We start from the raw sequence: 12,647 nt of genomic DNA on the forward strand, positions 1-12,647 counted from the left end.
ATTCTATAGTTTAATTTTAAAAATCACAGCAAATGTTGCAGTGCATACCCTAAAAGCTTCCCGCAGACCTCCATTATCAGCAATATTTTCTCCCAGGGTCCTCTTTCCCTTCACCTAACAGAAAGAAAAAGAAAAAAAGAGTGTTTCACAGCCAAGTATCATTCAGCAAGAGGCATAAATGTGATAGCTAGAGAAAGTATCATATTTTAAAGAGCAAATTACATTCAATAAATCACAGGTAGTCATAATATATTGTGCGATGCAAACTAACTCCAGCAAGGTGCTCCTGAATATAATAATTTCTATTTTATTATGCTACGCATTTCTTTCTCACCCACCTCTGTATTCTCACCAATTTAGCCAGCCCCAATAAAATGTTAACAAATTCTGAGTGACTCTGGTTTAATGGAGAAAAAGTAGAAATGTCAATACACAGATTACTTTCTCTGATTAATTCATATCATCTGAGTATTCTTTTCAGTGTGCTTCTGTTTCCAAACATTTACGATCCACACAGGAACAAAACTTCACCAACCATCACCATTTTACCTTCAGCGATGTCCATGAAAAATTAAAGGGAGGGTAGTTCTCATGGGGGACAAAACTCAAACAGAAGTAGTGCAGGCCACAAGGTCAAGGCTTGCAACGAGTAGGATAACCAGCCAAGCGTGGTGAAGAAATTCCTCCACACATTTGAAGATTGTTTCTGAAATCCCTAAATAGGCCAGGACAAAAAATACTCCAAACCAATAGAGCCCACAAGCCAGGATCCAACCCGCCCCTTGTTTTTGTACCGGCTACAAGGTGAAACTGGACTTTACATGGCTCAGTGGGGGGGGGGGGGGGGGATGGCGAGTGAAAGAAGGGGAACATTTTGTGGCATGTGAAAATTACACGAAGTTCAAATTCAGTGTCCATAACTGGGGTTTATACTGGCACGCAGCCATGCCCATTCATGGACGTACTGTCTGCAGCGGCTCTCCTGCTAGAGCGGTAGAGCTGAGTAGCAGCCACGGAGACCCGTGGCCCGCAAAACCACAATTACTTCCCGTAATTACCCTTTGCAGACAAAGTTTGTCAATCCCTGCCCAAGGGGCAGAATAATGCCCCACCCACCCACCCAAGATGTCTAGGTCCTAAATTCCTGGAACCCGTGCAAGTGTTATCTTATGTGGCAAAAGGAACTTTTAAAATATGATTACATAAAGGATCCTGAGACATTAGCCTGCATTATCCAGGTGGGTCCAGTGTAACTAGAAGGGTCCGTATTAAGTAGAGGAAAGGGGGGTCAGGAGAGTGTGTCAGAGTGATGCAATGTGAGCTGTGACCAGCCACTGCTGGCTTTGAAGAAAGAAGGGGCCGGGAGCCAAGGAATGTGGCCAGCCTCTGAAAGCGAGGAACGGCGACCCAACAGATCCTCCCCTAGAGCAGCTAGAAGGAAAAGCAGCTCTGCTTACACCTTGGCTTGAGCCCATTGAGACCTGAGTGTGACATACAGAACTGCAGAATAGGGTTTGTGTTCTTTCAGGTCATTAAGTTTGTGGTGATCTGTGACAGCAGTAACCGGAAACATGGACACCCTGCTCTCAACTTTAGAGCCATGGATCCTATCCACTCTTCACTTTTAAGCTAGACCAATCACCCAGGCATCAAGCAATCGCAATGGATAAAAACAACTCTTCAGACAACATTTATTTCTGTAATCACCCAGGACCCGCCTAGCTTCGGTTCCCCAAAGTTCCCACTCCTGCTCTCACATACATTCTTTCTTTTATGACAGTCCTCCAAGGTAAGTGTTGTTACCACCACCTTGCTTAACACACGGGGAAAGAAGAGCTCAGAGTGTGTAGCACATGTCTTTGGTGTCGTACCAGATCCCTGTTTCTACCAGGACTGTGCACCCGTTCCTACAACTGCTCCTAGCTCAAAAAGGTTAAGCTTAGCTTAGCAGAGTTGCCTCACCTGAAGTTTCCCGGCAGGTGATGTCCTACCTCTCAGGAACTGACTGATATGCACTCAGAACTGCCTAGCCCCTTACCCCAGGCTGAACAATTTCTGTGGTGCAGTTCAGGCCCCAGAACCTTCTACGGGATCAGGCTGAGGCTAAACTCCTGAAACCAACATGTTTTCTCGTATAGGTTTCTCCTGAAACCAACCACCATCTTATAGGTTTCTCCTGAAACTACTTCCTAAATAAGTCCCTTACCCAAGAAACCCCTTCTTGGGCTTTGCTTCCAGTAAACCTGACCTAAAATAGTGATTAAAGGAACTACCCACCTTTCAAAGGGATTCAAACCCAAGCAGTTTGTCTCCAGAGTCTTTGCTTCATAATATGCTACCTTCTCAAGTCACAACTCCTTTTTTTTTTTTTTTTAAGATTTTATTTATTTGACAGAGAGAAAGACAGCCAGAGAGAGGGAACACAAGCAGGGGCAGTGGGAGAGGGAGAAGCAGGCCTCCCACGGAGCAGGGAGCCCGATGCGGGGCTCGATCCCAGGACTCTGGGATCACGACCTGAGCTGAAGGCAGACGCTTAACGACTGAGCCACCCAGGCACCCCTCACAACTGCTCTTGATTCTGGTGCTTCTGTTTATAACTACTCACGGTCAAATTTAATCTCCTTCCTTGTTCCTCTAAGCTTTATCAAAATCGGAGGTTTGGGGAGTAGCCTTCCCCCTCTGGCTCCTCCCACTCTAGACCACCTCAGCAGACCATATGGCCGTAGGTTTGCCTCTCAAGACTCACGAGCTGCTCACAGTCTGCTTCTGTGGCACTCTACTGGAGCTCTCTCCAGTTCACTGCCAAGGGTTCAGGCACAGAGGACCAGCATCCACAAATGGAGCCAGAAAATAAAGCACAGCCCTTTATACCCACAAAGAAAGCACCCTTTCTCCTCTGGGAACGAGAGTGAAACTGTTTTCTGATGGTTGGATGGATTGATGCTGACACAGGCATCCCCTTTCTATCGTCCTTGTGACAAAGGTACACATTTGCTGGAATTTACTTTCAATATCTGACATTTTAGTCCAAGTGGATGCTGTAGAATAGTCCTCCCACCAACATACCACCTAGGAATAAAATGAACTTAAAATAAGAAAATGACAGAATGATATGGGGGGGGAGAATATGGATCTTGGGGGACGCCTGGGCAGCTCAGTGGGTTAAGCGGCTGCCTTCTGCTCAGGTCATGATCCCAGGGTCCTGGGATCAAGTCCCGCATCAGGCTCCTTGCTCAGTGGGGAGCCTGCTTTGCCCTCTGCCTGAGCTCCCCCGCTTGTGTGAGCGCGCGCGCTCTCTCTCTCTCTCTGACAAATAAATATAATCTTAAAGAAAAAGGAAGATGGATATTGGAATCACACGAATCTAAATTCTAATCTAAACTTTACTGTGGGTTTTTATCTCTTTGAGCCTCAGTTTTCTTATATGTAAAATAGGGTAGCAATATGTATACCTCTCAGGACCAGAATGAGGATTAAATTTGTTTCAGGTAAGTGGAAAGACTAACACCCAAGCCTGCAGGTAATAATCATCAGGAAATATGTATCCCTTCATCCAAGAAAACTGCTCTTCTATTGTTTTTTGTTGTTGTTTTCAGCCCCCAAATCTTTGCCTTTGTTTTCCCCTAAGATGGGGTACCTATGAGTATGTCACAAAGTAGTAATAATATTAGCTACAATTTACTAAGCACTTACTGCATGTCAGACATGATGCTGGTGCTTTACATAATTTCAGTCATTTACTTCTTACAAATGAATGAGTTCAGAAATAGTGACCCATTTCACAGATGAAGACTCTGAGACTCAGGAATGTCAAGCAACTTTCCCATGTTCACAAAACTTATAACTGGCTGAGTCAAGATTTGAACCTCTATCTGACTCTAGAACCCCTCCCCATGGTCTTCCTGAACCAACATATATTCTAGATGGATTTTCACAATGTGATAACCTCTGAATTGAATACAGATAAACAGGGGCACCCATTTCAGGTCTCCTCGTGACATACTTGTAGATATTAAAGAAATATATGGGCAGAGAAATAAATGGCTTTCCAGAACAGTGATGAAAGAGCTAGAGATACTATTCAAGGATACAGCCTCTGGTTTCTCTGCCTGGACAAGGAGTGGTGTTCCTGGTGTTGAATATGGCTGAAGAGCCAGGAGGACCAAGTCAGTTCTGTGTGGTCTCTTGCTTCTGTTATGTGCTGTCGCCTTCAATACACAATGTAGGAGCATACAGTGTGTGCATCTATATTTTAGAGTAAGGGCTTCCTGCAGATCCATACCCTACTAACAATTCTTCATTCTTGGTCTCTTACTGTCAAATACAACGAGAGAAATCTATCTCATAATCATGAAAGCAGGGGCAGAAAATGCAATAAAAAACTACAAGAAAAAACTTAATAGTAGGGAGAGGGCATGAAAACCTGATCAAACCAGCAAAATAAGGAAAACGAAAAAGAAGTAAAAACAATGTGCAGGAGATAAAGTATATACAGAAAACCATACAGTTGTACTGGAAAACCTAAAACAAGAACCAAACAGATAAAAAGGCATACCATGTTCTTGAACAAGAAGACTATATCATAAAAAATGTCAATTCCATACACCGAATATGATTTAATTTAGAATCCCAATGGGATTTTCTTTGGCAGACAGGGTGAGAATGGCTAACATGCTCTTGGAGCATATACGGAAGTTTATTTGCCTGGCCAAAGCACATAAAAGAACAGTAAGGGAGATCTTGTATTGACAGATACCAGAACAATCCATATAGCCATGGTAATAAGACCTTGGTGTAGAAATCAACATACAGACCAGCAGAATAGAATACATAATCCAAAAATTGACGTCAATATGTAGGAGATTCTAAAATTTGACAAATACTCAATTCAGTGAGGAAAAAAATGTCTTTCAATCAATGATGTTGGATCAACTGACTATCCTTTTGGAAGAAAAGAACTTTCACATTAAACTCCATAAAAGGGGGGCGCCTGGGTGGCTCAGTCAGTTAAGCATCTGCCTTAGGCTCCAAGGCATGATCCCAGGGTCCTGGGATCGAGCCTCAAGTCACACTTCCTGCCCAGTGGGGAGTCTGCTTCTCCTTCTCCCTCTCCTCCCTCCTGGTGTTCTCTTTCTCTATCTCAAATAAATAAATAAAATCTAAAAAAAAAAAAAAAAAACCTCCATAAAAAAGTTAGGTTTCACATGCATGAAGATTTAAATATAAAATAACAAAACAACAAAAACCTTCCCAGAAAAGCCAGGAGACTGTATATATGATATAGAGTGGAAATGCAGAAACTGTATTTTTAAAGATTTATTTATTTATTTATTTATTTGAGAGAGAGAGAAAGAGCATGAGCAAGGTGAGGGGCAGAAGAAGCAGACTCCCTGCTGAGCTCAGAGCCCAATGTGGGGATGTGGGGCTCCATGTGGAGCTCGATCCCAGGACTCCAGGATCATGACCTGAGCCAAAGGCAGATGCTTAACAGACTGAGCCACCCAGGCGCCCCTACTTTTTAAGAGAAATAGGTATCTTTGGCTCTATAGAAATGTTTAATTTTTGTATGTCAAAAGATGCCATACATAAAATCCAATGGATGCATAATATATTTTGGGAGAAAATACTATAATGTGAATGACAAAATTTTTAACATCTGTAATATCTTTAAAAAGTTCTCACACATTGGTGAGAAAATCACTGAATAGATAAATGCTCTTTCATATATCACCAGTGGGAATATGAATATTATAACTTGTTGGTGACAGTAGGAATCTATCCTAGATGCACAAAATGAGTATGTACACAACGAGAGGGTTTGTTATCGCAGCATTTGCTGTGGGAAAAGAACTGGAGACCAAGTGTGACCTCTCTCAACAAGAGGTTAGGTGAACATGTACAGTACGTTGCCACTGTGCACTTCTAGACAGCCGCTGAAAACCAGGCAATAAAGGGATCTGTGGGGGGCGCCTGGGTGGCTCATTCGTTAGGCGTCTGCCTTCGGCTCAGGTCATGATCCCAGGGTCCTGGGATTGAGCCCCGCATCGGGCTCCCTACTCCGCAGGAAGCCTGCTTCTCCCTTTGCCCACTCCCCCTGCTTGTGGTCCCTCTCTGTCTTTCTCTCTCTCTCTCTAATAAATAAATAATCTTTACCAAAAAAAAAAAAAAGATAAAGGGGTCTGTGGTGTGTGTCTATCTCTTGGTGAGCAAGGGAAACAGTGTATGAGGGTGATTAAGATGAATGACAGGTAGGGAAGAGAAGAGTGATGAGAGGTGTAGGGCTGAAGACAAGAAAGGAACAAAATCCGGCCGACACGAACGGCATGTATAAAATTTCATTCTTGCCTTCACGGACATGCATGTATGTATACACAATAGAAAATAGACATTTTAGAAGTACACATCTTTTGTTTCAAACTTCTATAAGTAACATCTCTTAACCAATTCAGAGTCACTAATTCAAAATAATGAGATGTATTTCAGTGAATTAACTTTAGTAATTTGGAAGGAAATTTTTAAAAATGATATGGAGTGTAGATTTATAAGAACTGTATTGTTTATGTTTGCTACAAGATTTTCGACATTTACCTAAATCTAGGAAACCAAACTAATGTTTAGGCCTGTGAGTTCTCAAACTTGAGCTTGTATCAGAGTCACCTGAGGGCTTGGTGAAAAAACAGACTGCCAGAAGCCCAGTGCCCCCCTCCCTCCAGGATTCTGGGTCAAGAGGTCTGCAGCAGGACTCAAGAATTTGCATTTCTAACAAGTTCCCAGGAGAGGCTGATGCTGTTGTCCTGGGAACCACACATTGAGAACCAATGGTCTAAAGCAAGCTAATGTCCAAAAGAGAAAAAATGACCCACTAAACGCCATAGTTGTACTTACATTTAAGCCAGCTTTCCTCCAATAATAGTTGCTATATTGGTTAACCATGCACTTTGTTTTTTCTTTAAACTTTTCTTCTGAGTCAGTAGACCACCAAGGATCCAGGTTTCCATTTTTATCATATTTTCTACCTAGTGAAAAGGAAAGTTAAAAGACATTTGTACTACCTGTGTTCTCTTCTAGGATTTTTATGGTTTTAGGTCTCACATTGAGGTCTTTCATCCATTTTGAATTTATTTTTGTGTAGGGTGTCAGAAAGTGATCCAGTTTCATTCCTTTGCATGTAGCTGTCTGGTTTTCCCAGCAGCATTCGTTGAAGAGACTATTTCCCACTGGATATTCTTCCCTGCTTTGTCAAAGATTAACTGGCTGCATATTTGTGGGCTCATTTCTGGGTTTTCTATTCTTTCCATTAATCTATGTGTCTATTTTTGTGCCAGAACCATACTATTTTGATAACTAGAGCTTTGTAATAGAGCTTGAAGTCTGGAATTGTGATGCCTCCTGCTTTGCTTTTTCAAGATTGCTTTCGCTATCCAGGGTATTCTGTGGTTCCATACAAATTTTAGGGCTGTTTGCCCTAGCTCTGTGAAAAATACTGGTGGTATTTTGATAGGGATTGCATCCTTTTTCCAAAGAAGACATCCAGATGGCCAACACACATGAAAAGATGCTCAACATCACCCATCATCAGGGAAATGCAAATCAAAACTACAATGAGATATCACCTCACACATGTCAGAATGTCTACTATCAAAAAGACAAGAGATAGCAAGTGTTGGAGAGGATGTGGAGAAAAGGGAACCCTCTTGCACTGTTGGTGGGAATGCAAATGGGTGCAGCCCCTGTGGAAAACAGTATGGAGGTTCCACGAAAAGCTAAAAATAGGAACAGGTTCCACAAAAAGTTAAAAATAGAACTACCCTATGACCCAGCAATTGTACTACTGGATATTTATCCAAATGATACAAAAATACTGATTTGAAGGGCTGCATGCATCCTGATGTTTATAGCAGCATTATCTACAACTACCATATCATGGAAACAGCCCAAGTGTCCACCGACAGATAAATGGATAAAGAAAAAGTGGTATATATAGAGACAGTGGAATATTATTCAGCCATAAAAAAGAATAAATGTTGCCATTTGCAACGACAGGGATGGAGCTAGAGAGTATAATGCTAAGTGAAATCAGTCAGAGAAAGACAAATACCATATGATTTCACTCATATGTGGAATTTAAGAAATAAATGAGCAAAGGGGAAAAAAAGAGAGAGAAGCAAACCAAGAAACAGACTCTTAACTCTAGAGAACAATCTAATGGTTACCAGAGAGGGGGTGGGTGGCGAATATGGGTGAAACAGGTGATGGGGATTAAGGAGGGCACTTGTCCTGATGAGTACCGGGTGATATATGGAAGTGTCGAATCACTATGTTGTACACCTGAAACTGATATTACACTGTATGTTCACTAACTAGAATTTAAATAAGAACTTAAAAAAGAAATTTGTACTATTTGTGGAAACTAATTTCTTCATTTTCCCTTTCCCTCAATTCAACAGACCTTGAAAAAGCAGTCCCAGTAGCAAGGGTCATTCCTGGGAGCAGCTCCCACCTTCTCTCCAATGTCACAGGTTAATTGTAAAAAGGTATTTTAAAAATAAGATTCATCAACTTATGGCATGCACACCGTGAACCAATCTTGAATTCTTTGTTTTCACCTGATGTGACCCATAATGTTCACTGGATTATGAAATGAAACAGCTTCATTCAGAAAGCCCATGGAGGGAGCTGGAGCGTCACTACCAGTGAAATTCCAAACGATCCATAGGAACAGCCCAGTGAGTCATTCACACCGATCCATAGGCACAGCCGAGTGAGTCATTCACACCGTGAGACCATAGCCCCTGACTCAGCCCTATAGGAACGTGTTTCCTCCAAGTTGCTAGGAGCTGAGAGGCACATAAAACCTCTGTTATGAATCATTCCACAGCCATCAGTGTGCATGGAAGGCCCATCTGTCCTGCTTTGACAAGGCAGGTGGCTCTAAAAAGAGAACTTGGAACAAGAATGGAAATCTCCAAAACATAATGGAAAAAAAGATTAATTATACATGGTAGTTTGTTTTTTGTTTTTGTTTTTTCTGTTTTTTGCTACAGGCTCACACTTCGTTTTGTCTACACCCTTCAAAAAAAAGTTTGAGTAGATCTGGACTATCGTCCATACTCAAGATTACTATTGGTTTAAATTTAATTACGCAAAGAACTCTTCCTTGGACTTACAAGAAAGTCCCCGAAGCAAAGGTGTTAACTGAAATAATCCAAAGCTCTTTGGCAAGGGTGGATGCCACTACCACCACCCCCTGGGAGGGCATGGAGTCACTGTCCTCCATACACTATCCCACCAATCATTAAACAGTTACTGGGCACGTAGTTAACTCTGTAACTCTCTGTTCTAACTATTGGTTACAGAATGAAATTGCCATCATTAGATTATGTCCTTTGAGAATGAATGGCTCCAGAAGGCCTCCAAAAGATTCAGGAGGAGAACTGTACTTAAATTTTTCCCAGGAAGAAAGGCCCAGAACCAAGAGATCACTACTGGGTTATGTTTCTTAGCTAAGACTCTCCTCTTAGATAAAGCGAACATGCAAAGACAGAAAGCGTAGCTCTGGAGATTGAGATGACTATAAGGCAGCTACATTTTTAATAGGGAGGGGAGAAATCAGAGGAGCAGAAACCCTAGGTGATTCAGGAAGGGCTGGGGGGAGCACAGGAAGAACTGTCCAGAAGGAGAAGAACCAAGAGTTTCTGGCCCTGGAGTAGGCATCCAGGAAAGGATGTTGGAGACAGCACCGACATGGAAGAAAAAGGTCCTCCTATACAATGTTGCCTTGTGCCAGCCAGCTCCTTGAATCTGCCTGTAAATCATTGTGCAGATGTGCATATGATTGTAATTTGCTGCTAATTCATAAATTTTAGAGATTTCATGTGGCTTTCCAATAATGCTCAAAGGTAAAGGAGAAAGGAGTGCCAATCAAAAATGATGATGACTCTCAAAGGGCGCTAATTTCAGGAGTTTATGTCATATTCTGCTCTTGTGCTTAAATATCATCAAGATACATAACATATTCTTCTATATTATACATTATTAGGAAAGCATAGCCTTTTAACAAAATTCTGAATATATGCCAGCATAGAGAAAAACAGAGCTTAAGCATTGCATAATCCTTGCAATAGTATAAAGGGATCAGGCAGCCAAGCTCCAGAGTCCTAACTGGCTGAGTCCTAACTTGGCAGCATGTATAATCATCTTGGGAGCAGAGCTCACACCTCCAGGGAGAGCATCTCAAGATGGTGAATAAAGAAATGACAAAGGGGGAGAAGCTATGAAGCAGTTTCTGGAACTACCGTGGCAGCTACAGCAAGCCTGATCTAAATGCAAAGTTAATTTCATTGAAATTACAAGGTCTTTTTTTTTTTTTTCATGCTATCTCGTCACCAATGGGAACAATTACTTATTTATGGCAAGCTATCACAGCAAGACATGGGGGAAAGTTTTCAATCAGCAATCATACTGCTTTGGATCATCTTCAGTCTATGATGATGCCACTATGCAAAGATAATAGCAACAATTAACATCCGTATCATCAACATTATCATAAAAAGCAGCAGCTCATACAATGAACCGGTACTTACCATTATTATCAAATCCATGTGTAAATTCATGTCCAACAATTACTCCTATAGCTCCATAACTCAGAGATCTATGGTACAAATATATAATTTGGAGAAAATTACAAGCATTAATCTCAAAGCATAATCCTTTGATTTTTTTTTCAATGAAAGCCAAGATAATCTGTTTTCTAGTAACCACAATAACAACTTAATAACCATACCCACAAAATTGTAAAAAAAAAAAAAAAGAATCTAAACACACCCTTCTCACTGAAATGCACAAAGAAAACTATGACCCTGTACAACATTAGGGATATGAAAGAAATGGTTTCTAAAGTTCCTTCCAGCCCTAAGGTTTCTATGATTCTGTATCTGCTCCAGCTAGTTTGTATCCATGAACACATAAAGCAGCAGCAGGCTTTGAAAAGATCCTGTCAGTAAACATACCATTTATTTTTTTATGAGAACCTGTTGAAAAATCACTCTAGACTTAGAAGTTGTTTCCCAAATGTAATCATAAAAAAGGAACAGAGCAGAAATTCAAAGAGATCACTGCTTTCAAAGGGAGTCACATTCCCTTGCTTTTGTGACAGACAAGGTCAGGAGTGAATGGCAAGGATCCTGAAGCCTTAACCAGAGTTGGAAACTGCAGAATCATGAGCCAATAGTGGTGGTTTGGAAGTGCTTGAGTGGTGGTTAGGTAGCAATACATAACTGAAACAGTATGTTAATGATAAATGAAGAAATCCATAAGGAGGCTTCTGGATGTGTGTGAGGGTCTGGGACCTTCTCTCTCAACTACAAGTTCCATGAAGGCCAAACCCTTATCTACTTGGTCACTGCTAAATGTTCTGTAACTAGGACACAGTAAGAAAGTCGCAGTGATTTAACTCATCGGTTAATTAACTACCATTTCACGCAAGTGGCAGGTCTACATGTAACTTATTTTAGTGATTTAACATGTGGATGAGGATTAAAGATGATTTAAAATCCTTGTTATGAGGATTCTTCCTGAGATTTGCAATTATGCTAAAAATATTTCGCAGTTGGCTCCTGACAAGCGACATCAAAGTCACCCAGCAAATGGAAAGGACCCATAAGTGGAAAGAACAAAAATTTTTGAGGCAACATGTTATTACAGGACATAATGATCCTTAACATGCTAATTGTTTGTCTCAACTATACCCAAGGAAGTGCTATGAGATTTAATTTTTCCCCTCAGTGGCAATTCTTTCCTTTGTTATTTCTTTCCTGCAAGGTAATTTGCATTTGAAAAAACGCTTCCTACTGTTTTTACATCATTGCAAACCTTCATTAAGGAAGTAAGAGTAAAATTATGCATTTCAATCATGGAGCTCCCCTGGCAGTGTGGGACAAACGTAATTTTACAGAGTGCTAGTTTCTGCAGCAGGCGCTGCACTATGCAGCCTGTAACCTTGCGGTTTTTTGTGCCTCTCAGCCCTGAGCACAGTATGCAGGCCTCTACAACCCCTGGTCAATGCTGGTGACTGAATGGGTTTAAGGGATGAACAACAGAAGCTTATAGGAACTGCTCTGCAGTCCCTTAAGAGCAACTGCTCCGATGAGCTTCCTATTTGCGAAGGGTAATAAAGAATTCAGAAAATGACTGAATCACTGTAAGTTCCAATTCTCAGTCACATAATCGTGATCCTTTGGACGGGAGACAAGAAAAAGTAATTTTATATGACTGAGCCTTCCAATGATAATGTTTCAGAATGCTGAAGTCCCATCTTCCATTTCATCAATGGACATTATTAAATGAGCATGCCATAAAAATAAATAAATAAACTCAAATGCCTTTTAAAATGGGACTGGCTGGCCAGAAACAAGAAGACTCCTGCAGAGAAAAATCGAGTCTTCCAAACGAAATGGAAAAAATGACCATTTTTCCACCTACTCAGTTTCTCTCGTGTTCTTACTACCCACCCCATGGGTTTAACATGTGCCCTGGATTCTGCTGTCAACAAGAGGACGGCCAGGCCGCTGTGCAGCAACCATGATCTCACGCTGTCATCAAGTAAGGGCTACTCTGTGCCTGAATCAGAAACTCATCAAAATCTCCAA

General features: G+C 41.3%; 1 protein-coding gene across 1 annotated transcript in view; it reads right to left on the bottom strand.

Moving 5' to 3' along the window:
• Window positions 1-12,647, bottom strand: part of PHEX (phosphate regulating endopeptidase X-linked) — a 211,700-nt gene that overhangs the window by 8,240 nt on the left and 190,813 nt on the right. The window contains exons 17-19 of the mRNA XM_028122607.2: window positions 10,584-10,651; window positions 6,886-7,016; window positions 49-114 (exon numbers count right to left, since the gene is read on the bottom strand). Coding sequence (XP_027978408.2) covers window positions 49-114; window positions 6,886-7,016; window positions 10,584-10,651 — 265 coding nt within the window. The remainder of the gene's footprint in view (window positions 1-48; window positions 115-6,885; window positions 7,017-10,583; window positions 10,652-12,647) is intronic.

Source organism: Eumetopias jubatus, unplaced genomic scaffold (assembly GCF_037043125.1).
Source record: "Eumetopias jubatus isolate StellerSeaLion01/CBP00866 unplaced genomic scaffold, mEumJub1_p1.0 scaffold_11, whole genome shotgun sequence".
NCBI lineage: Eukaryota > Metazoa > Chordata > Mammalia > Carnivora > Otariidae > Eumetopias > Eumetopias jubatus.